Source organism: Anoplophora glabripennis, unplaced genomic scaffold (genome assembly GCF_000390285.2).
Source record: "Anoplophora glabripennis isolate ALB-LARVAE unplaced genomic scaffold, Agla_2.0 scaffold243, whole genome shotgun sequence".
NCBI classification, from domain to species: Eukaryota; Metazoa; Arthropoda; class Insecta; order Coleoptera; family Cerambycidae; genus Anoplophora; species Anoplophora glabripennis.
The window spans coordinates 382,945-410,612 of record NW_019416329.1 but is presented as its reverse complement, the minus strand read 5'-3'; the positions used below and the strand labels follow the sequence as shown (position 1 = coordinate 410,612).

The following is a 27,668-nucleotide window of genomic DNA, read 5'->3' as shown; positions in this document are numbered from 1 at the left end:
TTGACAGCTGTGACGTTTTGTCATGAAATTTCAATCAATTACCAATTTTGTTATTTATTTTACCGAAATACATCTCTTATTTAGGTTTTTTATTGTAGTATCTATACTTCTATTTACTATTTTTCAGTATATCTCATCTCAAGTTGTATTTATGCGATATTTTTCTTAGTATCGGTACCCATAAATTAACATTCAAATTTCTAAATTATCCAAAACATAACAATATGTATGGTTTCATGTGAGGAGATGTTTTCTTTTTAGTTACTATTTGTATTATATTACTATTGTTTTTTAATTAAATTGAATTGCAAAAATATATGATGATTATTAATATTTGAAAAATTTCTATTTTTGTTAGTACACAATATTTTTTCAAAATGGGCCTCATAATTAGGCTGCTTTACCTTGCTTATATGGTGATCAGTTAATTAGTAAAAATTATTACGTTATCAAGTAGCAATGAGAATAGTAGGTAATTGATTTTTTTAAATGTTAAAGATCGTGATATTATTAATGTTGTACATAAAAGCGACAGCCGAAAAGTATTGGGAAAAAATATATAAAAAAAATAAAATTTGTATTTAATATATTCATTATAATTCATTATAATCTTATATTAGTAAATAGTCCAGTCGGCACAGGCCGAAAAGTTACTGTTGGTGACATTTCCTTGATAATTCGGAAATAACTACACAGGAATACTTTAAATGATGAGTACAATACCAGGTTAATTTAAATTTAAAAAAAAACGGTGACGTATAAAACTAGGGTGACGTATAAAATCTTACCAAAACTGCAAAAATGAAGATACTTGAATTTCGCAAATTGCTTTTGGTTTCTGCATATTTACACTATGTGTGTACCAAATTTCAAGTGTCAGCAAAGCATCGAACAAATTTGGCAAAGCTTCGAGTTTCAGATGCCGTTGAATGTATAACACCTTATAGAACAAAAAGTTTTACTCTCCTGATTTTCGGCTTTAGCGTCATTATTGTATATATATTGAACTATAATTTCCGAAAGTGTTATCACTTTTTGTTTATAATTTACATTTTTACAGCAACTTTAATTGACGTTTTATACCGTTTTTTCGTTTTTTTCAATCTCACGGCTTTGTTATTGCAAATTTCATAATCGGACCACCGCTATGCTATTGTTGCTATTTTTATTACGAATAAAATCATGTCCTAAGCATTTTTTCGTACAAACTAATCCCGCTGAGTTATTTAAAGAAAACTACTAAAAAATTTTTTTTCACAATTAATTGTTAATAACTTTTTTTCCTGATAAAATACTTTGTCAGCAAATTAGCCTGTTATTGTACTCATCATTTAAAGTAGGTCTGTGTAGTTATTTCCGGGTTATCAAGGTTTGACACAGGCCGAACCTCTACCAACTGGACTAAAATAGAAATCATACATAATAAATGAAATTTTTTATAACTTTTTTTCTTTATAATTCGTTTTAAACAATTTTGGTGTTGGAAAAACTATACAATATATTACTACTATACTAAAAGAATTGTATTTCCTGTCAAGATGAGACATTTTCATTTTTTAGATCAAGAATTAGTGATGACAAAAAATTAATTATGTTTGTAAATTTTTTGCTGCAAAAATTGAAAAACAAATATTTATACAAATAACTTTTGCAATTGTTTTATATTACTTATTCGATTTACGTGTACTTTTATTTTTATAGAAATTATGTGTTCGTGATATACCAGCTTCGTTTTTTTTACTATATTATTTAAATTTACGTTTTTCGGTACCGGACAGTACATTCTTAAAACATTTTAATAGCACAAGAGTAAATGATAAAAAGGACTTCATTCTGTACAATTCTAGACACACAAGTAATAACTACAAATACGAAATATATAATATTTGAGAATGTTCTCAGAAAATCTTTTATACAGTGATGAATTAATACTAGAGAATGCTTTTAAAACAGAGCCTCCCTTGTGGATACCTCAACTGTCTTCTAAATACATCTATTATTTTATAATGAAACATTTTTCCCGTTCTGAGTAACTTCCTTTGGTCCCTTTTTCTTTGACAAATACGTTCTTCTGTAGAAATCTCCAAAGAGGATCAGCATGAAACAATTTTGAGGCACGAAGAAATAGCTGCATAATTTGGGATACGTGCAGTCAGCCTTGAAGAGTAGTCTTCCATATATAATAATGAAGAGAAAAAATTGAGTCTAAAACATAAGCAAAAATGTTTAGTTCAGCTTAGACATAATATTGATAAATATTTTACACAAAATTGATAATTTAATACATTAATCAATGATTAATAGTACTAAATTAATTGTTATCTACGAATGAGTCTAATAAATTTGTTTTGGTGTTTAGTATGCAGTGTCTCGGAAATACTCCGCAAAAATGAAGTCATGGAATTTTTGATCAATTTTGAGGAAAACATTCCTACGAGTATATCTTCTACTTTTCGAGATGCGAGATGAGGAATTTTTGAAAAACATCACAGAAACACAAATATCTCTAAAGATGTTCAACGTAAAATAATCAAACTTGAACCGGCGACTTTATTTGAATAAATATCTGTTGCATTTTATTCGTACAACGACAAATGTTTGTGTTTTCTTTCGGCTAAAATGAAACGTTCTTTTTCTTCTCAAGTTAAGTATACCACGTAGCTTAGTTTTGTATAATATACTTTCACACATCCCCATAGAAAGAAATCTAATGTTGTAAGATCAGGAGAACGTACTGGCCACTGTAGCTATCCTAGCTTAACTATCCACCGATTTGAAAATGTTAAGTCGAAGTATTGACGGATATTGATTCGGTAATGTGGTGATGCTCCATCCTACTGTAACCATATCACATCGGCTGGAATTTGTGGCTTTGTTTGAGTAGTATATATATCTTCGCCAAAGTTGGCACATCATTTTGGAGCGGAAGTAAATAATTACCGTCATTCATATTGCCATCAATGGAAGAGGGACCAATGACATGGTTTCCAATTATCCCCGCTCAACCATTAACCTTTATAAGATTTTGCGTCTTTCATCCAGTAATAATTTTCATTAGCTCAGTAGCGACAGTTTTCACAATTAACATGGCCGTAAAGGTATTTTCTACCTTTGCATCATTTGTTCACAAAAATACGACCTTCTATAAAAATCGTCCTCATTAAGTTCTGAGTTATATGCGAATAATCGAGGAATGCGAAACATTCAATGCTGAAGCTGCTTGTTAATTTAAACTATGTGTACATCTATTTTGGTACCATTACTTATTACATTGGAAACTTCTTTTTTTTATCTGCCATACCATTCCATGTCCATTTTTGCGAAACTGCTTTTCAAATGTGCTAATTGTACCTAGGCGGCAAATCAGGGAATTTTTCTTGAAATAGACGAGCAACTTCGTCCTGTGATGACATTCTATCTCCGTATGCATTTCTGTTAAATAAACCATGTTTAGAAATTGCAGTTAGCAAAACAAATATTTATTGGTGTGAATTAAATACCAAGTAGCTATAGCGTTTTTAATAATGAGCTATGAAAAACTTTGCATGATTTTATAGTTGCAAAACGTTGTAAGTTTTCATGTTTTTGTTTGTTGTAACGAATTTTGTCAAGCAGACCGATTATTTTTTAAATAAAAATGAAAACAATAGCATTTCTGAAAAGTGAATGAAACGACCTTTCAAATGAGGTATCACAAGCCTCTATTTCCCATTTAAAAATTTAGGTGTTGCAACTGCTACTTGAAGGGGTTGAATTTGGGGTTGAAATTTTTACTTTGCAGGGATGTTATTTCAGACTCTAAAATTGACATTTGTATTTGTATCGACACCCTGTATATCTCAAAAACTAAACTACGAGTATTTATTTAGAATATAAGTTCAAGGAAATTTTCTTCTTCAAAATTGAACAAGGGTTTCACCATCCCATCTTTGCCAACCATTACTGGGACACCCTATATGTTATTCATATTTTAGTGGTAGTCTTAAAATTAGAAATAGGTATATTTATGACTAGGTTAGAAATGTCAAAAAGGTGTTAAACCATTGACCGCACTCGCAAATGTATTCATATTAAATTAAAATTGAATTTAATTTTGCTGACGTCAAAAAATTCCAGTTATTTATGACTTGCTACAAAGTTAAATTATTTATACGGAAATGGCAATGTTTATACATAATTCATAAACGTCTATTCCATATTTACGAATAAATTCCACATATTTGCAGTTTTGTTTACGTCAAAATACTTGAATAGTGACACCTAAAGAGAAACAAAAGTACCTACATTCGTTAATTTTTTTCTATTGATGGAAACGTTTTATCGGAAACTCATTATACTTTTCCCGAATGATAATAATGTAACACAACTACTTACAATATGCGTAAAGTAAAAATGAAAAAATATTCTTACGATTTGTATTTGAGTTAAGGTCCTTTTAAATGTTACGCTCTGTTTCCATTTTTCATCAATAGCAGTCAATAGATAGTACGTGTACATAATGGCATGTACTGCTCCATTTATCAATCCTACGAAGACACCAGATCCTCCTCCGAAAAACTTGACTGCCACCCACAGCATGATAAACATTCCAAAATGATGATAAACATGTAAAAAAGATATTTGTCTGTTTTTCTTGCGCAAGACGAAAAATATCTGAAACAATTTCATGTTTGATATAAGAACATTTTTATTTTCTTTAATTTGCGGACTTTCATTGAAATTGTCAAAAGTTGGACAATTTCCGGGTTGATGCTACATTTTCAAATATCTACATAGATTCATTTGGGAAGGAAATTCTGGAACCAGAAAAGCTTTAGAAAAATTGTTGGTTCAGATATGCTGACGATAAATTTATCCTTTAGTTCCAACGGATATAACAACAAAGAGATGCTTGATAAGAATATCATGTATATGTAATATATGATACTCTTATCAAGCGTTGGAATAAGCAACTTTAAAGCTAAAATATTGGTTCATATATGTGGACGATAAATGTATTATTTGGCTTTGGCTTTTATTATAACAACATAGAGGGGGCAATAGAAATCTAGAAGAATCGATATAATTTCAATCGAGGCGAGGGGTTAGAACTATCCGGTATTTGGAAGCCGTACAATGGAACTCCATGGACCAGGGCACACACAAAGTACTAGAGTTTTAGAATATTTTCTGAAGAATCGAACGATGTCTCTCTAGGAACCGTAAGAAATTTTTCAACCATTAAAGGAACAACGTTTATAAAAATGACTTTGTTGATACACATACGAAGTATCTGAACATTTAGTCTCATCACCATTCAGCCCAAAAATAAGATAATCTTCATGAGTGTTTCGAATACTCATCTAATTATACAATTAAGGAAAATATTGAACCATCAGGATACCTAAGGACTGATCTATATATAGGTCAGATAGATCGCTTGTAAAGAACACACTATATTAGTACCGCCAAGAGAGGTTCAAGGAAGATCTTCAAGAACGATAAACTCCAAGACTTCGGTGCCTACAGCAACCAATGTATATGCGGCAAAGGTTAAGGGAACATGTACCTATCACTTAAAAAATAACATCGTAGAGAAATTAGCAGTTGCAGAGTACATAGTAATTCTATTGAGAAAGAGAAATTTTGTTCAAGATTCTACAGAGAAGCAATAAATATTCAGGAAAATAGAGAGATCAACCAAGATGTGTTCTTATAGTTAATTTGAAATTTGGAAAATTTTTATCCGTACTAAGCCAGGACCGGGACGCTTTGGACTAGGGCATTCTGCAAATATACAGGTTGACTACGAAATGGTGAACAATCTCGGATTTGGATATGTTCTGTAAAAATAACGTCATAAATTTATGTAAATGTTTTTTTCTGGTTCACCGTGTAGTTCGTGAAGTTAAAAATTGAAAATTTACTATATGTCTTTTTTTTTTATTAAATTTGAATAATGTGTAGGTAAAAGCTATGATATTTGAACCTATTTCTAATAATGTAATTAATATGTTTTTAAATTTTGATGGGGAATTTTAGGAGTTTCATAATGTTATCGATAAAATTAATCGTATTTATGTCACATCTTGATAGAAATAAATATTTGAAAATAATATTTAATTGTTTATGAAGCAAAACATATGCTAATATGAAATGTCAATTGACGTTATGCATTTATTTTGCAACAAATTGTTTCTTTTGTTTATTTACTACTGAGACATGACATAAATAAAAAGGAATCTTCATCACTTAACACGATTATTTCGAAAACGGTTCATTTCATCTATAGCATATCCTTTTCACTTAAAAGATGTAATAAAATTTTAGAATGACGACGAAAATTAACAATGTAGATTCATCCATTTTTTTGGAATCAGGCATTCACAGCTATCTATAAATTAAACAGGACAATAGAAATAACTTCAAATAACAGCTTTCTATAAAACATATCCAATTTTAATGAGAAACTACAAAGTTATAACGAAAAAGCGATTTTCAACACTCTTTAAAAACTTCATAACGCCACAACATGAGCCTAAAGAAAAAAATTCGATATATCATTTTTGCACGACAACTCAAATTCCAGAGAATTCCCACAATTTTCCTGTAAATACTGGCCAATTTCAGTAGTACTTCTGACGAATAGAGTGATATATCCCTCGAAACGTAAGGAAGTCTAACAAGATGACGTGGCAACCAGCATGGAAATTTTTGACATTTTTATATTAAGTTGTTAGGTAGTCATTTTTAATGTTTCGTGATTGAATTTACGGATTTATATATGCTTTTATATATGATTATATTCGCTTAAACGATATTTCTGTATCTAAATATATGTAAGATTTTAACAAAATATTATTTAGTAATTTGCAAACATTAACAGTTGTATAAATAATATTTTTATATTTAGTTTATTTTATGTTTTCATTTAACATACATTTCCAACATAGTAATTAATTAAGAACAATTAAAAATTAAAAACAAAAAATGGTGGATGCGTCGCTCGATGTCCACTGTGACATAAAATTACAAATATTTCCTAAACTGTTAATTTTACCGAGTTGAACCAAGAAGGTATTACATTTGGTAAAATCTTCGAGAAACTTATTTTTGATACAGCAAATTGCGATCGTCATCTATATGCAAACGTTCTGGGTTGTTAACCATTGGGCAAGGTCCGTCCCTGGCGTTCTGGGCATAATGAAGTTTCACTTACAACATCAAAAACAAGCTGTCCATGTGTTATCGATCACCGAATTTGCATAATGCTGGATGTTAATAGTTTAGAGACTGTAAATATAAATAACTTTTTTATTTTCACTTTTGAGGGCCTTGTTAACTAAAGCCCGTATGAAAAAAATTATAAAAAGAACTTATATTATTTTGACCTTATATATTTGTACTCGACTTTTTTGTATCAAGTATCGGGACACCCTCTATATGAGAAATAGGTTTTCCAAAATTCAAACTGACACAGTCAAATGTGATAGTTTTTTTTTGGTTATCTACCTTCCATAAAGATACATCAGAATACATATAATAATAATAATTATTATTATACGTTATTATTGTTTAGTTTTGAAGAACTATCTACTTTCTTGTTGCAAGATATTTCTTGAGGTAAACATAAATTTACAAAATAAACACTTTAACTGATCCGCACAGGGTTATTTATTTAAATTTTTTTCTTTTCAGTATAGAAGAAATATGAAATTAAATAATTAATTATGATAAGTTCTACACTCGATAATATTTTCTGTCCAAAATTTGACATTCTGAACACGAATCTTAAACAGTTTTATGGTTGTTCAATACCATTGTTCAAAATATCACAAAATTTATCTATTAATTTAGATTTATGTTTATAATTAAAAGAAAAAAAGGATTTAGGTATTTCTTGTCGTGATAGGAGTAAACCCGAATTTATATAATCATAACCTAATCTAACTTTAATCCAATCTGATATGTTATATCTTTACCTAACGTAATATTTGATAATTAGTAAAATAATAAAAACATTTACAATTTTTATTTCTTTTTATGACCAGTATTTACATTTGAGCATTTGCCCTCCTGCTGTCAGAAATTTTCTGTGGGCGCCCGTGATTGACAATAAAAATTGGATCTCGTTTAGGTTTAATAAATTGAAAAGACCAATCAAGAATTAATAGTGCTTTAAAATATAAAAATTAATGATAGCATGTTTTGAGGTAAGTTGAAATTTTACTTCCTTAATATTTTTGATAAATGAAATTAGATTTTGACAGTAGATTATCTTTCTAAGAAAATGTTGTCATGGCTCAAAATTTCCATATATTTCAAAAGGTCATTCAATTAATTTTTGAGCAGAAGTACAGGTTGTAGTATGATTTGTGAATATGGTGTAATAAAAGTATATAGTCCATATATTTAGAAAATAACTCACCGTATCCAATAAGTCTGCTGCTTTAATAAGGAAGAAGATGTGATACAATTTAAGCACATACAGTGATCTGGGGGCAAAGGAATAATCTACCGGTGCACAATCCCAACTAATATTGAAAAATACCTCTTGTCCTGCCTAAAAATGACATAACTAATCACTAACTAACTCACTATAAACGTGATTTGTTGAAAAATCTATGTGGATATGTTTCCAGCTACAAGTTTTTTACGTTTTTCATTTAAATGACAAAATTATATGTTCGCATAAAAGGATAATAATATGTTAAACTAATATAGAGTCGCGCATAGATATCATTTTTGCTGAAAAACAATAAAAGAGGTTAATTAGTAAATTAATTTGGCGATGCTATGCTTTCCTGAATTGCAACCCTCCAATTTTTTTTACGGAGGCGTACGTCCAATGCTTCCAAATTAGAAATATCCTAATATGTTGAAAGTTATAACGAATATTATATATAAAGTTAAGGAAATTAAGAATACTTATGAACGTATTTTAATCCAGATAATTGTTAGTCACTACTTGAGCACAGTATAGAAAACAGTAAATTCACTGCCTATCTAAACTATTTATAAAAAATGGATCCTAGTTTAATTTTTTATGTCGCTTTAAGTAACTCCGCAGAGACCACGCGCAACCTCAGGGGAACCTCAAAAGCTGAAAGCTAAGCTGGGTTTGTTGGTGGACTGGGCTTGCTATTGCGCATAGACCACGCGTCCCTTTACTGGATTTTTAGAGCAGTGGAGTTGTGGTCCACAAAAGATGGGGAGTTAATTTACTATTTTCTATACGGTGACTTGAGTAACAAGAAAATTGGAGATGGAATAACGCATTTCCTTTTTCTGTACTGAGCCTTATTTAACTAGTCTAGATCATAGATTTTCTTGTGTTGCTATACAGGGTATTCCAATTAAACTTCCCACCCGCAAAATATCGGAATTAAAAAAAAAAACAAAAAACCTGCGACACGTCGAAGTTCTTTTTAAGGGGGACACATTATGGCGTAAGTGTTGGTATCCTGGAAGCTACCCCTTAGGCAGAAGCGTAAAATACCCTTAAACTTTAAACGGCACCCTATGTTGAGTGACACCTCATTTTAAAGCTTCTTCAATTCTGCTCACGACGACTTACGACTTTTTAAATTTTGGTTTGAATATGACAATACTTACAACTTAGAGTAGGTATAAGACAACATATCAGTGAACGAAAGAATGTTATTTTAATAAATTTTTCAAATTGATTTCCCTCCCTTCCATACAATAATAAAATCTTTGTTCCACTTCCAAACGAATATTTCGAAACATTTCGGATGTTATCTGATGACATTCTTCAACAATTTCTTGATAAAGGCAACATCCGAGGAAATTGAATGTTTGGGCGGGCATACTGGGAGACCACTCCATAGGGCCTTCCTACCAGGAAATCTGGATGGAAACATGTATCTGAATCTACTGGAAACGAATATCTACCTGATGTGCGCGATTTTCTTAATCAGAACTTTCCAAATCACTGAATAGAACGCAGATATTCAATTGAGTGGTCTCTCAGATCATCAGATCTAACGCCCTTAGACTTTTTTCTATGGGGACACTTATAATCGAAAATTTATGCAACACGACCGAACTCACGCGAGGAGCTTCGTCGGCGAATTGTTGAAGAATGTTTTTCTTTAAGTGATGATTTTATTGGTTATACTCAAACCGAAATTTAAAAAGTCTTATTTTTAAAATGAGGTGTCACTCAACATAGGATGCCATTTAAAGTTTAAGGGTATTGTACGCTCCTGCGTAAGGGGTAACTTACTCCATCATGTGTCCCCTTGAAAAGAAAATCGACCTATCCCAGGTTTTTTTAAATTCCGATATTTTCCAGTTGGGAAGTTTTAATTGAAATACCCTGTATACTAGATAAGAATGTAAATTACCATATGCTTTACACTTTGGCCAGAATGTACTAATTTATAAAAAATTCTTACCTCGTACACGATATATGAATTTAATAAAACCTGAATTGCATTGTACATTATCATCACATATTTAAGTTCAAATGGTTTCCTATTTGCCATTAATCTTGGTCCTAAGTTATATGTAAAGTATAAGTAAATAGTTATGATTATTGTTGGTTTAAGGGGTGAAGACATCCATAATAAATTAAGATGTGTAACTCTGGGATCTACAATTAAAAATAGACATGTTAATTTTTACATTGTAAATTACATTTTCCACATTTTTCTTCTTAAAATTTGAGTTAATATCAGATTGTTGACTTTAACCTAAAATGTACCATTTACAATTACCAATTACCATTTATATTTATTGAGTATCGCTGCAAAAATAGTAATCTCTGAATTTTGAGAATTTGCAAGATATGTTTAGAAAGTCCTTTAAATGAGTTTAATTAACAAGACTGGATAAGACATCAAACGACTTTATTATAGATAAATGTAAATATGGTAAAACAAGGTAAAGTATGATGGATATAATAATATGAAAAGGATATAAATATTTATTTACATTAGAATCTTCCATAGTGCATAACAACTTACAATTAGTGTTAGTAGTTGTAATTATCTACAGAGATAAAATGTTAGTATCGGGAACTATTTTTATGCAATGGCTGGTTTGTTAAATGTAATAGAATTGACGGAGAGTTGTTAGCAATTTGGATCATATCAAAATTAAGTGGTATAAAATTTAGCAGAATATTTTACAGCATTGCTTCGAAACAGTTCTATTTAGTGGTTATAGGTCAAACCGTGGATTCTGTTAATTAGAAATCATAATTTTTACCTTTATTTAATTGTACAGTATAATGTAAATTATTATTTTAAGAATTGTAATAAATTTTAGAATATTGTTTTTGTAAGTTGAAGTTAAAGCTTTGAAGTTTGAATTGTGGAATAATACAGAATTTCTATCAGTCGCAGCCTATAAAAAAGAATAAAATTAACATATAATATATCTACAGGGTGGTCCGACTTTATGCAGGAAACTTCGAGGGCAGGTAGATCTCTTTAAAATAATATGTGTTTGCCTTATAAACATTGGTCTGGAACAGCCCCGTTTTAGATATACAGGGTGTGAAGTTGTTAAAAGAAATTGATTTTTTGTTTATATCTCAGGAACCGATCTCAATAAAATTTAGTATAGATAATGTGTGATAGTAGGCCTTACATTCCCTAAAATATGAGCTCTAAAGATACAACCAGTGGTGTACAACTGGGCAGGGGCCTTCTCTTTTTTTATAAAAAAACCTACGCCACTGCATTTTTTACAAGTTATTGTAATGGATTTATATTCTAATGCACAAAATACGTAAACTTTAATTTTTTCCCTAAGATTCTCCGTTTTCAAGTTATTCATACCAATACAATCGCCTTGTGCAGACATTTCTAACCATAATATTACAAGAATATTTGCGTTTATGCTTAAAAGTAAGTAGAATTTGTAAGCACATCAACAAAATTCTTTACACTCGTTTCCACACTACCTGTGAGGTAGAGTTCCTTACGCGTTTTAGTTTCCCCTGGAAGCCTAACCCACTATCTCTGCAAATAAGAGCAACTTAAATCAAAATAATAATAAATGCACATTTACCGAAGGCGAGGATAGTGAATTTTCACACAATCATATAGCATATTTGGTCACAAGAAAATCTTCATGAAATTCGGACCAGATCTTTTCAACACGAATTTTCTGTGAACGTTTGGCTCGGAATAATTCGCAATAAAATTTGTGGACCTTTCTTCTTGCCACCCCGTCTAATTTCCCAATCATTTCTAAACTTTCTAGAAAACCATTTATTTGAATTATTAGAGGATGTTCCATTAAACGCAAAATAGCTGGATACAATGGATGGTGCTTCTGCGCATTTTAGGAGAATAATATAAGAATGGCTTAGTGAAAATTATATGGGGCGATGGATAGGTAGAAAACCAAATGCCAATGTCAACCACAATGGTACAGAAAGTCCAGTGTCTTGGTCAGCCAGATTGTCATATCTAAACCCCCTGGACTTCTATGTTTGGGGTTATCTGAAAAGTAAAGTTTATTCTACTCCAACAGATACAAGACCACAACTACTGCAACGAATGGAAGACGGGTGTAATGAATTAAAAGAAAACCACCACCTGATATTAGCTTCAATTAAATCCATTAATAGAAGACGTCAGATATGTATCGATGTGGGTGGTTCGCATTTTGAACAATTGTTGTAAATACGTAGCGTTAATTATGTTTCTTGTTCAGTTGCTGTTGCTTGGTAAACATTTTTATTATTTTAATTTAAATTGTTCTTATTTGTAAAGAGTATTAGGTCTCCAGGGAAAACTAAAACACGCCAGGGACACTACCTCACAGGTGGTGTAGAAAGGTGTAAATAATTTTGTTGATGTGCTTATAAATTGCACTTACTTTTAAGCATAAATATAAATAATCTTGTAATATTATGGTTAGAAGACAACGAGGATTGTATTGGTATGAATAACTTGAGAACGGCGAATCTTAGGGAAAAAATTAAAGTTACCTTTTTTACGTATTTTGTGCATTAAAATGTAAATCAGTTACAATGACTTGTAAAAATTGCAGTGGCGTAGTTTTTTTTTTGTAAAAATAGGGGTGACCCCTGTCCAGTTGTACACCACTCGTTGAACCTTTAAAGCTCATATTTTAGGGAATGTAAGGCCTACTATCATACATTATCTATACCAAATTTTATTGAGATCGGTTAATAGATTCCGGAGATATAAACAAAAAAACATTTTTTTTTAACAACTTCAACACTCTAAAACAGGACTGTTCCAGACCAATGTTTATAAGGCAAACACATATTATTTTAAAGAGATCTATCTGCCCTCGAGGTTTCCTGCATAAAATTCGGACCACCCTGTATAATAATTACATTCAAGGTCTTCAAGTGCAAATGTTCTTAAAATATTTGTCCTCAAATTAAAAGCTTAACCTTTGTGAACTGTAAAGTATTAATTTTATAGTTTAATTGTAATTCCATTATTACGTTTTAGCATTTAATGTTTCTAAAATTCATTATCAATTTCTGACTTACCTGCCAATTCTTCAAACATCCAATTGTAACCTTTATACAACGTCTTCAAAACCAAAGCCATGTCTACTTAATAAAAATACTTGTAACCAACACCTTTACCTCCATTCAATGATCACGATTAGCAGTGATATCAGTTCAGTGTATATTTTGTTAACAATGAGGAATTTAATTAAACATCGAATATTTATGGATATGAAGGTATTCATTTACATTTTGTTTAGTAACCTCTAGAAGGAAATATAGTATGTACTAAAAAATAAACTGTATTGCAAATATTCAAGAACCTTAACAGTAAATTACAACCATTATCTTTCAGCTGCAATTTTTGTTTATCAGTTAATGGTCACTTTATCAGCTTGTTAATAAAGTAACTACCGTGGTATAATATTAGCTATAGTCCATAGACTACCAGTATTATCGTAGCAGGTCCGTGCAATCAAAAAAGGTTGATTGACTGTAAATGTGTGGGCAGCTAATGTGAGACACTTGTCTAAAGTTATTAATGGTATAGTTTTAGTTTTTCGTTTAAGTTGAAATTGAAAACAAAAAGTTTTTAATTTTGCGAAACAATTTTTGCCTAACCAAAAATTTTTAATTATAAAGTGAGACAAATAAAAGATAAACATCACTACAACTAAATGAAATGCCTGATGTGTTTTTTTATTTGTTTGGATATACGAGATTGGTTAGATAAAAATAATTTTACAAAAATCTTCAGCTGAACCTTTTGGCGTAAGCGTTTGTTTAATTACTTATTTTTAATTTTTTTTTCCCAGGAAAGAAGCTATATAGGGTTCTGTCATAGGTAAATGTGTTTTCGATACCATATAAGAATAGTGGAGATTTTTTAGCAATTCTGGAGGATTAGAATTATGATTTACTTTAAACGTTACACAGGGTGGTCCGAATTTTATGCAGAAAACTTCGATGGTAGATAAATCTCTTTAAAATAGTAGGTGTTTGCCTTATAAACATAGGTCCGGAATGGCCTCGTTTTAGAGATACAGGGTGTTGAAGTTGTTAAAAAAAATTGATTATTTGTTTATATCTCCGGAATCCATCAACCGATTTCAATATAATTTAGTACAGATAATGTGTGATAGTAGGCCTTGTATTCCCTAAAATATGAGCTCTAAAGGTCCAACCAGTGGTGTTCAACTGGACAGGGTCACCGCTTTTTTATAAAAAAACCTACGCCACTGTATTTTTTACAAGCTGTTGTACCGAATTTATATTCTAATGCATAAAATACGTAAAAAAGGTAACTTGAATTTTTTCCCTAAAGTTCACCGTTCTCAAGTTATTCATACCAATACAATCCCCTTGCGGCAGACACTTCTAACCATAATATTACAAAAATATTTATGTTTATGCTTAAAAGTAAGTGCAATTTGTAAGCTCATCAACAAAATTCTTTACACTCATCGCTTTCATCTTTTTGGATTAAAACAATATTTGGAAAATCACGACAAAGGGATGAAAGGCACAGAAATGAAATTTTAAAAGCATTTGACGACGATCCTCGGCTAAGTACACGAAGAACGTCTCGGCAACTTGGGGTGAGTAAATTGAAAATTTGAAAAGTTCTACGTAAGGATGGCAGAAATCCGTACCATTTACAACCTGTGCAAAATTTACTTCCAGGAGATGCAAAGAGACGCCTGAATTTGTATCAGTAGTTGTTTGAATTGAATTGAATTGAATTGTTGTTTGAATGTTTGAAATGAGTCATTTCTAAACTTTCTAGAAAACCATCTATTTGAATTATTAGAGGATGTTCCATTAAATCTACGACAAAATAGCTGGATACAGATGGATGGTGCTCCTGCGTATTTTGGGAGAATAATATAAGAATGGCTTAATGAAAATTATATCAGATGATGGATAGGTAGAAGACCAAATGCCAATGTCAACCATAATGGTGCCGAGGGTCCAGTGTCTTGGCCAGCCAGATCGCCAGATCTAAACTCCCTGGACTTCTATGTTTGGGGTGACCTACTTGAAAAGTTTACTCTACTCCAAAAGATACTAGACCACAACTAATGCAGCGAATAGAAGACAGGTATAATGAATTAAAAGAAAACCACCACCTGATATGAGCTTCAATTAGTTCCATTAATAGAAAATGTCAGAAATGTATCGATGTGGGTGGTTCGAATTTTAAACAATTGATGTAAAAACTTAACGTTAATTTTGTTTCTTGTTTAGTTGTTGTTGCTTGGTAAAATACATGTATTTTTATTATTATTTTGATTTAAATTGTTCTTACTTTTAAAGATAATGCCTCCAGGGAAAACTAAAACACACCAGGAACACTACCTCACAAGTGATGTGGAAAGAATTTTGTTGATGTGGTTACAAATTGCACTTACTTTTAAGCATAAACATAAATATTTTTGTAATATTATGATTGAAGTGTCTGCCACAAGAGGATTGTATTTGTATGAATAACTTGAAAATGGTGAACCTTAGGGAAAAAATTCAGGTCACATTTTTTACTTATGTAGTGCACTAGAATATAAATCCGTTACAATAACTTGTAAAAAATACAGTGGCGTAGGTTTTTTTTATAAAAAGGGGGTGACCCCTGTCCAGTTGTACACCACTGGTTGTACCTTTAGAGTTCATATTTTAGGGAATGCAAGGCCTACTATCGTACATTATTTGTACCAAATTTTATTGAGATCGGTTAATACATTTCTGAGATATAAACAAAAAATATATTTTTTTTAACAACTTCAACACCCTGTATCTCTAAAACGAGGCCGTTCCAGACCTATGTTTATAAGGCAAACTCCTATTATTTTAAAGAGATCTATCTGTCCTCGAAGTTTCCTGCATAAAATTCGGACCACCCTGTATATCTATACTATATATTTTGAGATTTCAATTCAAAATCCAATATGATGATAAAAAAATAATGTTGTTATTTATCTTAATAAAGTATTGTTTTGTATCTCCTCAAATAAATGTGTAAGAGAAGCAGTTAATTACCGCCAAAAAAGTAAACCGAGGTGTGTGTGGTGCTTTATCATTATTCATAAAGTTCTAATTGCCCTCGTGTCTAATACATACTTAATTTTGTTCATTATGATTTTTTTGCGTTTCCTATTATTTTCACTGCCATTGTTTATAAATGGTAACATCAACTTAATAGTTTCTAATACTAAATTTCAAATCAATACACAATTTGTAATTATGTGAATTTGATTATGTTTTAGTTATAGACCAGAAACATTTTTAAGCTCAGTTCAGTTATTTTCAATTTTCAGTTTATTAATAATCATCGCCTTGTATTTCGTACGAGACAAAAAAATTATGTTACGTATCCTATACAGAAAGGGCAGTCTACTGTAAGAAAAATATTCCGAAATTTTCAAGACCTACTGGATTTTACGGATTACGATCATAGCACATTTTGTTTCGCAAAAAAATAGTACCTACTTCAACCCAATCTTTCTGTTGTTTCTTAGTCATTTAATTTTCTCTTTGGCTTCGCTTTGGTTAAATATCAGTAAATGGGTCCTGTCCCTATAAAGTATGATTTTATTGATGTGTATTCCAACTTAACGTTTAAGTTAGAATCAGAGGTCCAAAACTTTCAGAAAAATTGGGCACTGGAAAAAAATTAAAAAAGGCCATTTTTGTGTATTAAAAGATACTGATAAAGACCAAGAGCATGTTACCCGGAATTTGGAAGAATGAGATGCATATGTGGATACTAAGAAAACCTGGATTCAGATATGGACTGAAGATTTTTCTTTCAGTGATTTTGCGTAATAGTTATCCCTGAGCCCATTTTTTCTTGCGTTTTTATATTGAAAAAAACTATTGCTTCTTATCATTGTTTACTTATGAAAAAATAATATTTTGTTCTATTTCGCTATATTATATCTAAGTACAAAATGTTATATTTATCTTGTATTAATATGTGCTTGATTATTTTGAGATACCAGAGCATCCAGTCCCAAATTTATACATGTAGGTATTTTTTATTTAATACACTATTCTACAGGTGAAATCCAATTGCAGAATAGGAATAATAACTACAAATAAAACAACACATAACTAAAATTAAATTGTATTAAAAAAGTACATTGTATTAAAAATACAATTTACAAAAATATAGCAAGACAATATTAAATGTAAGATCTATTTAAAACATAAAAACGTGTGTATATGTGAAATAAATAGATCATAATAAAAAAATATACCAGATTAATTTTTTTAATGATGCAGTGCTACAGCTAAAACTATGAAATATATTACACATGTTCTGAAAGGGTTAGTTAATTAGTGAAACATTATAATATTAGTTCTAAAGATAAAATAAAGTCGATTGACGTGATACAAATCTGTGTGTAAAAAAACATCAAATATGACTTTTTGCGACGATCTTCTGAATAATTTACTAAAAAGCGAGACAAAAGCTGAATGGTTGACCTGAAGTAAACCAACAGTAGAATAAACATCATCTGCTTTATAAGCAACGAATTTAAGAAAACGATGTTGAATCTATTCCCATACAAGGATATCAATAGCTTTGTAATAATGAAAACATATTCTAAAGTTAATTTTATGAAAGCAAAATATAACAATTTAAAAGTCATCATTGACTTTTTTTTAAATTTATTATGATAAACTTATTCCAGCATAATATACCTGAAAACATATTCTAAACGTATATTTACAAATGTTTCTACAGGGTGGCTCAATTAAAACAGTCCACCTGAAATATTTTCAATGCAACAGGTTTTTCTGGAAAACTCCGGAACAGGTCGATTTTGCTTTCAAGGGGGACATCTTTTGATCATAAATTCATGAAAGCAGGGTCATCCCCCTAAACGGGGTGGCAACCCCTTCAAGAATTTAAGATTTTTGAAGGGGTTGCCACCCCGCTGAGGGAGATGACCCTACATTTATGAATTTATGGTCTAAAGATGTCCCCCTTGAAAGCAAAATCGACCTGTTTCGAGGTTTTCCGGAAAACCCTGTTGCAATGAAAATATTTTAAGTGGACTGTTTTAATTGGACCTCCCCGTATGTTCTAGCTTCTTCATTTTATAATTTCTTCAATTTTTTGCTTCCAAAGGAAAAAAAAATTTTTCTATTTTTCCAATTTTTCCGTAAATACACTATTCTAATAAGAATTTAATCATGAATTTGTCATCATCATAAATTTGAAAAAGGGTTAATTTTAGACAAAATGAAATTTTCTTCAATGAAAGTTACACAAAATTTTTAGTTAAATGATTTGTATAAACAATTGAATTTCTATCCATATCTCATATATGTTTACAATTTATAAAAATACAACAAAACATATCAAATAAATCTAGAAGAGCCTTGTTCCTTTTTACTATAAAATAATATATTTTCACTAATAAAGAAATTGCATTGCTTTCAGGGTCAGTATTCATTCATTTATAGTAGTCCATTGAAAAGTTATATTTGAGGTTGCAAAAGTCAGAGCACGCAATTTTATTTTTTGGATGTCAAGAGGGGGTTAGTGTAAAGTTAAATCCATGTTTGTGGGGTCGCAACCCTTGAGCGTCGGCCGCCATCTTGTAAAAAGGGCTGCGAATGGTTTTTATACTACTACTTACTATATCGGGCAAACTATTCCTCGCACAGAAAATTTGTAAATACATTTCTTGTTGCAAATTAAATTCTCTACAAATTTGGTTCCGTAACTTTTAGTCGTAGAACCAAAAATAACAAAGTTATTAACGAAAATAGATAAAAATTTGGGAAGAAATTTTCTTTTGGTCGTTATAACTTTTTTTCTGGTCATTTTACAAAAAAATTACATCAGAGCATTTTGATAGAGGGGTTTTCAAGGAATAATTTCCATTACAAACTTTTTTCAAATTTTATTTATTTATTAGGATTTTACAGTGATGCGAAACTTACACTATTCTCCAGTACTAGTAAGTATACATTAATATGAATGATTAGGCATAGGAGGCGTCCTTCAAAGTTTTCTTGATAATGAGAAGAACAAGGCTAAGTTCATTGAACTTCTCAAAACTTCATTGTCGGAGGTGGGTTTCAGTGTCGACCAAGCAGAATCAGATGCAGATACCCTCATCGTTCGCTCCGCTCTTGCTGCATCCCAATCGTTCGACTCAGTCACTATTGTCGCCGTAGATATCGACATTCTTGTCTTGCTCGCGGCATTTGGAAGAACACATTCAAATATATATTTTTTTAAACCATCGAAAGGACGTACAGCCGAACAATTATAATGTCCGTCAAGTTTTATGTACGGAGAAGTCATTGCGGATAATCTGTTGTTTCTCCATGCCTTCTCAGGATGTGACACAACTTCAGCAGCTTACAACATCGGTAAAATGAAATTTCTCGCAACCCTGGAGACACGTCCTGAGTTAGCTAGTGGAACAGCGTTATTCCTCAATGAGAGAGTCGACCCTACTTTGCTCACTGCCGTTGGTGAACGTTTTTTCATCTCTTTATATGGTGGCAATAAAGATGATGATTCTCTGGACAGTCTTAGATATAAACGATTCGCCAAGTCAGTGACAAAGAATACATTTAATTTGTCTTCACTTCCTCCAACACAAGACACAGCCCGCTTGCACAGCCTCCGAGTCTATTGTCAGGTCCAGTCGTGGCTCGGGAATTACAACGACCCTCAAGACTGGGGCTGGAAAAAGTATGGACAAATATTGATGCCTATTCAAAGTTCAAAACCTCCAGTACCCCCTGAGCTTCTAAAGTTGATATTCTGCCGATGCAAAGGAAACTGTGGAGCAATGTGTGGATGTCGGAAGGCAGGCCTCAAATGTTCTGCAGTATGCCTAAATTTGTTCTGGGGAGACATACAGCAACATAATGGAGATATCAAAATTGATCGAGGGAAATGATTTTGAAGATGAACTGCCAACAATGACTCCACTTCATTCTCCATCCTTCCTCGACAATTCAATATCGGAAGCTCCACCAGATCCTGAGTAGCAGCCTGGCACATCAAAGAGACTGAGGACACAGTAGATTGGGAAATACATACTAGGGATACGACGTAAAAAAACGCGCCACCAGACTCTACCCCGTAGGTGGTGGGGAAAAGAGTCAATAACTAATTAACAACATTGCAATATAAATCATTAAAATGTTTCTTATAAAAATAATAGAAAAATGAGATAAGACTATGCCTAATCATTCACATTAATGTATACTTACTAGTACTGGAGAATAGTGTAAGTTTAGCATCGCTGTAAAACCCTAATTAATAAATAAAATTTGAAAAATGTTTGTAATAGAAATTATTCCTTAAAAACCCCTCTATCAAAATGCTCTGACGTAATTTTTTTGTAAAATGACCAGAAAAAAAGTTATAACGACCAAAAGAAAATTTCTTCCCAAATTATCTGTTTTCGTTAATAACTTTGCTATTTTTGGTTCTACGACTAAAAGTTACGGGACTAAATTTGTAGAGAATTTAATTTGCAACAAGAAATGTCTTTACAAATTTTCTCTGCGAGGAATAGTTTGGCCGATATAGTAAGTAGTAGTATAAAAACCATTCGCAGTCCTTTTTACAAGATGGCGGCCGACGCTCAAGGGTTGCGACCCCACAAACATGGATTTCACTTTACACTAACCCCCTCTTGACATCCAAAAAATAAAATTGCGTGCTCTGACTTTTGCACGCTAAGCCCAAAAAAATGTAACATTTCAATGGACTATAGGTATTTTTTTAGTAACAAAAGATGAAGACGTCCAAGCAAGTAATTTCATCTCGAGTTGAAAATGCAATTTCTTCTATTCATTTATGATTTTGTGTTTCATTTAGTTCAAACAAAGCTATAATCCAACAAATTATATACTTTTTGTTGTGTTACAAGGTGTTACATTGTGTACAATATGGCCGCTGTCACATACATGACATTTGTTAAGTCAAATTTGAGTTTTTATAAGTATGTTTATATTTAGTTATATCTTAAAATTAAATTTAGATTTATTGTAAATAAAAAGGTTCATATAAATTTAGTTAATTTCATGTTTTTTTTAACAAAACAATAAATTTTCCGTTGCCTTTGTCTAGAAAATGTACCTACCTCACAATCATCTATCAAAAATCGTTACTGTGTCTTAACCTTCGAGCATATACTACTGGAGGTAGCATGCCATTACGAAAAGTGTGCCTGAATGTGTGAGGGAGACAGACAGTATCTCAGTACATGCTGTCTCACTCTCGCACGCATGCGATTGATTGGAAATGAATGCTAGCTCTCATTGGCTCCCGCAGAGCTCTCGTCGTTGAACCGAAGAATGAGACAGCATGTACTGAGATACTGTCTGTCTCTCTCGCACACTCAGCCACACTTTTCGCAATGGCATGCTACCTCCAGTAGTATAGGTATGCTCGAAGGTCTTAATTGTGCACAATAAATGGAGTTCAGGTACATTTCCTAGGTTACGGGAATGAGAACGGCAACGGAATAAGTATAAATTGGCCTTTATACTTTCTAACTATCAGAATTATCTTGGCAATCATTTGAATTTTATTCGTTAATGTTGGTTTGATCTTGTTAGTATGATTACAGTTCAGAAAGTTCAGAGAAACCATTTTCGCTTGGACTATATTCAGTTCTTGTAGATTTACTATCACTGGATCTCTTGAAATTACCATTAAATCAGTCTAATTCTAAAAAATACAGTGTTCCAAAAGTAGTCTAGAATAAAAATTAACAGAAATATTACTGAAACACATTTTTAGTATGCAGACCTGTTATTATTTATTAAATTAGACATTTTGGACAAGGTAAAAAGGTATCTTGTATCATTCCAGTACAGGTTGTATGTACCACTGCCTTGAGGTAAAATTTACTTAGAAATTAAGTTTTTGTTTTGAAGATTTGTGAAACGAAATTTGTGAACACACAGTCCATATATATTTCCAAAATCGTTATTAAAATACAATAATTTGTAAATAATGGGTTTTTAGGGAAATAATTAGGCGAAAAATATTTAATTGCAATTAGAAACCGATTCTTTCGTTTTTGATTTTTCTTAACATTATTTCTGTAAGCATACAAGTGCAACTTTCTACTGTAAAAGTATTAAAAATTTCAAGTTTTTTCATTAAACAGTAGTACAGTGAATATATAAAAAAATATATAAAAAAGTAAATATATTTGATATATAAAAGAGAGAGATTTAGCCGTAACATCTTCAATTTGGGACGGCTTTGTCTAAACTGCAGAAATATTTTTTTTTTTGCTACGAATTAAAAACATAATAGTAACAAATTCAAATTTTATCTTTTTTATCTCGATCCATTTCAGAGATATTTACGGGAAGCAACTTTGGGATTCTCACCTTCAATAGGCTGTAACCCCGGTAGAACGTATTTCGCCGCCTATATTCAAATGAACTTTTTCTATTTCTTCTTCTTCTTATGATTAGTTTCTTCTAGTGATTAGTTCTAATCAAGTCTCATAGCACTGCGGCCTTATCAAGCTTATTGTACATGCCACTACTCAGTCCTATTCATCAAATATTTTTGTCCTTTTTCCAAAGTCCAAAAATCTTCCTTGTCAACATTTATCTCAACTTCTTGGTTTCCAGATAGGGTTTTCCCACGAGCGGAATTCTATTACGTGCATATCCTGGGCACTCACCCAGGATGTGTAGAGAGGGGTTCGTATGCTGAGCAAACCGGATTGTCTACAGCTTTAGCTGGTATAGATGTTTCCTAAAGTTACAATGTCCCGTCACTTTCCTGAGCCGAATTTTATTCAAACTCAGCTACTCATTTGTTCTTTCATTCAAAGGACTTTTTATATTACTTTTAGTTGCAGAAAACGCTGGTTATCCTGGATAGATGTAACTTATTTATTTAAACATGTTGGTGTATTTTGAAAACTGGTGCCTTTAGGCTATAAGTTTATTCAAATTTTTTGCTTAAAACTGACACAAGTAAAAAACTTCTGAAGTTGTGACGTGACATACATTGATGCATCATAGGTAAATATTTAAAATTTTATTTTGTAAAACTTTGTCTTACTTATCAGTACATTAAATAATAAATCTGTCATAGTTAGAAAAATATATTTACTTAACATATGAATTCCAAATTAAAATATCCTTTCTCTTCAAAATTAGTGTTCATATCACTTTTACTGAACCTGTATGGTTAAACTTTCTTTGAATTATATTATACCTAACGTTTTAATAGTAATCTGACCCGGTATGCAGAAGTCAAGGTAACGTGTGTTTAAAATTGGATGTTAATAAGAGAGACAAAACATGCTGTGAAGCAAGTTTCTTTGCGATCATCTCCGTAGTGGTGTCGATGTAGGTCACTAAACCGGAACGATAGTGAAATGAATTTTTATATTTGCATTTTACGGAACCATTATATTATGGATACATCTTTTATACGGGTTGTCCCATGAGGCAGGGCAATTTTAAAGTGACATTTCTCAGGTAAAAATAAACAAAAAAACTTTATACTGTGTTACCCAAAAGGTATGAATGGATCACAAATCTAAAAATGAAGTGGCCGAATAAAGGCACTTGCTGTTATTAGCATTACAGCCACACAAAAAAAGTGTTATTTGGTTTTGACCATATATCCTATATTATTTTGACGCGCTGAATCCGAATCCACTATTAGAATTGCGCTAACACGTCACATTTTTTCTAACCTCACAAAATAGGTCAAAAATAGGTTCGCTAATCATGAATTTGAATTCAGAATTGCAACATTTACAATAGCGGATCCAGTATGGCGGACGAGATTTTCGAAAAATCAACAGATTAATTCCGAATTGAATGCTGTTGGGTTTTGGGCGTTGCTGATCACGAATACGAACTCAGAATTGCAAATTCAACATGGTGGATCCAGTATGGCGGACTAGGATCCAATATGGTTGATTTTGTATGTATCTTCAGATGGATGGCTTTTTTAAAACAGGAATAGATGGACTTTTGAATGTATGGATCTTTGAATGTTAACATGCTTTGCTATTTTTGACCTATTTTTTGAAAATTCGTCTACGTGCGTGCATTTTCGAAATAGTTGATTTTACCGAAGTAGCTGACATTTTACGTTTATGACTTGTGTGATGGAAATGTTGGAAATGCACTAGCAGGTCCTAAGAGAGTACTACATTCCTGAATAGTATAACCCCAAATCATCAGATATTTGCTTCAACTTTCCAAAAACTAGTGAGCTTGGTATTTTGAAAGTTCAAGGAGCTGGGGCATCACGGAAATAAAATGTTGCAGATTATGAGGAAGCTGTAATTGATGTAGATTTAGTCCTTCTACAAGTACGCGCAGAATTTCTATGCAGTTAGAATATTCACAAAGTTTTGTTTTGCGAACCCAATGCAGCAATTTCTACCAGATGCGGCGTTACAAGTTTTCGAATCTGGCAGCATTATTCATTAAACAACCCACATATTAAGGAGGTTTATCTGATTTGGAATTGACGAACAAATATTCATAACAAAATTAATATAAGCTTATTAATATGAAGAAAATCCTTAAAATAATTATGACTAGTTTGGATACCTAAGAGACGAGATATTAATAAAATAATTCTTCACGATTTAGTACAGAGTCTTATGAGAATGAAGATTTTTTTGGTCTTTTCATTTAGAATGCGCAACAATTGACGAACAGTTTCCACAGCAACTTGTATAAATAGGAAACCGATATCTAAGGAATCGTATGACAGCTTGTAGAAATCGATTAGGTACTTGTAAGTTACATAATTTATAATAATTCTCCTTCAAACTGCTGCCGTTGACTAACTTATCCTCCATATGCGTGATAGCGGCAACGCCGCGGTCTCGACGTAGCGTATTATTTGAAATTCGCAGGTGTCCAAACAAACAGAATGATCGGGGGGAAGGGGGAATCTGCAATGATTACTGAAACTGCAAGAACTCGTAACCATTTTCCTCAGTTTGAGAAAATTCGCATATAATGTGACAGATTGTGTTTGTAAAAAGTAATGCGCTTGACAGCACCTCGCTTTTTAATAGAGTATCTCACCACGAACTCCATCGATAGATATCTAGGAAACCACAAGAAGGATTTTTTTAAATTGTGGTGGTCGGATTAGTTCCTTGTGGATTGCTGCTCTAATAGAATCCGGTGTCATGTCATGTTGATTGTTACTTATCTGTCACGGCCAACCTAAAATGTGCTAAACAAATGGAAACACCATTTTAGGAAAAGGGAAATGTTTATTCGTAAATAAAATGAAAACGACTGGGTTTAGGTATAGGGAAACTTTAACAAAGTTACATTTAATTTTAGTGCAGAATGCTAATACGTTAAAAAAATTGGGGGTTTCCATTTAAAAATTTCGGGTTTTCCACATTTTGTGAACTTAGACTTATTAGATCATTTTTTTTATGGCCACTTTGTATAAAAGCTGGAAAATTTTCATGTCAAATTCGATAAATTAGGTTTTCCTCTATAAAATATCCAATTCGCACAAAAAATAAACTTGCGTTTCCGGGAAAACTAAATTTTGCTGACAGTCTGCATCTCTCAATTTTTGCCTAAAAATCAAAATATCTCGGAAACGGTCAATCCTAGGTATGGAGTGTGTTATGTTTTCAACTTAAAAATAAATGCTTTTTCCAAAAATGCAATAATATACAGGGTGATTCAGTCATAATGTCATTCATTTTAAGAGCAGATAGAGAAAAATGAATATAATACGATGGCGTGATTTATTTTCAAATCATTATTTAACCCCCTTTTCGGGCTGTTACTGACCGGCTGACGTCAGTCGCTTGTTCAGAATTTGCGCACGGCTACGATATGAACAACGCGCCCTAGATGTAACGTTGCCATATTTATATATTTCCGCACATATAAAGACAATAAATAAACGGTTTGCTCACGTCGGCCAATAATAATTTAAAATGCTATAAATTATTTTTTATAATTATGCAATGAACACATTAAATTGTTATTGTTGCCCAGCAAGAACCTCGAGGAGGTCTGAGCATGCCTTGCCAAAAATCAGTTTTTATTAACATAATGTTAATTTTTTAATTTGCTGTAAGCCTTCGGGCAAATGTTCAAATAAATTACGCTTACCGTTACCGTCTATGCACAAGTGTACACGTTGGATAGATGAGCGGCGGATGCGATGGAATAAACCAGGTTTGTTACGTATTTCTTCAGCGGCATCCTCGATACAATTCCGCAACTGCTCTACATTCTCTACCTCGGTGTGATACATGACAGATTTCATATAACCCCATATACAAAAGTCCATAGGATTATGGGCCCTCATCTCCCTATCCACCGATTGGGACATTGATCGTTTAAAAATCCACGGACATCGCGAGCAAAATGGGCCGGATCTCCGTCGTGCATATACCACATATCCAATAACATCTGAAGGGGGAGGTTTTCAAACAATTCTACTAAAATTGAAAGTAACGCGGCCCATTCAGATGTTCAGGTAGAAAATTCAATTTCATTACAGAAATAATGACATAAAAACCAACACTCACTAGATAACTTATAAAGAGAGGATGAAATGTATGTAGTATTTAAATATTGACTGTAAGTAATAGAAAATAAAAAACAATCGGACGGAGACAAATAAACAACTCGGTACGTGTTTCCGACCTAGGGTAACCTGTATCTAGGGTCAATAACCCTTTTATTTGACCCACTTTTAATTTGCACGTGTACGTGTGCATAGTCTAGCAGCCAGATAGAGTGCCGTGGCCAACAGAGTGCCACGGCTGCAAACAAGTTATTCGTAGTATTTTGAACTCCTGAATCCAAAAAACTTAGTCGTAAAGCCTGAAAGTGGTGAGTTTAATTGTTATCAACAAATTAAATGTTTCAATGGCTGTAAAAAGTTTTTATTTTTATAGCTAGTAAACGGAACCCTATCTGGCTGCTAGTTTAATATGAACTGTAGTAGGATCGCATTCCATAGAGCAAAAAGTTGTCGGTCTTTTATCAAAGGAAAATGTAATGAATTGGGATGATTGTTTTCTAATGTACGGTTATTGCAATTTATCATTTTTAATATTATTAACGTTTTAAAATTTATTATGTTAAATAATACACAGTTTTAGTATTTCAATTTATTATTCAAGATGCAGTTACGTATAACCGAAGTTTACATAATAAATGTAAACTTTAATGTAAATATAAACTTTGG

The 27,668-nt window shown here is 32.0% G+C and overlaps 1 protein-coding gene across 1 annotated transcript; it reads right to left on the bottom strand.

Annotated features, from left to right (window-relative positions):
* Positions 1 to 1,400: 1,400 nt before the first annotated feature.
* Positions 1,401 to 13,736, bottom strand: LOC108908003 (elongation of very long chain fatty acids protein 7-like). The gene is made up of 5 exons (XM_018711892.1): positions 13,487 to 13,736; positions 10,401 to 10,597; positions 8,408 to 8,542; positions 4,411 to 4,653; positions 1,401 to 2,205 (listed from the first exon to the last, which is right to left on the bottom strand). The coding sequence occupies exons 1-5, from the start codon at positions 13,545 to 13,547 to the stop codon at positions 2,002 to 2,004; spliced, it is 840 nt and encodes a 279-aa protein (XP_018567408.1). The 5' UTR covers positions 13,548 to 13,736; the 3' UTR covers positions 1,401 to 2,001.
* Positions 13,737 to 27,668: the final 13,932 nt, after the last annotated feature.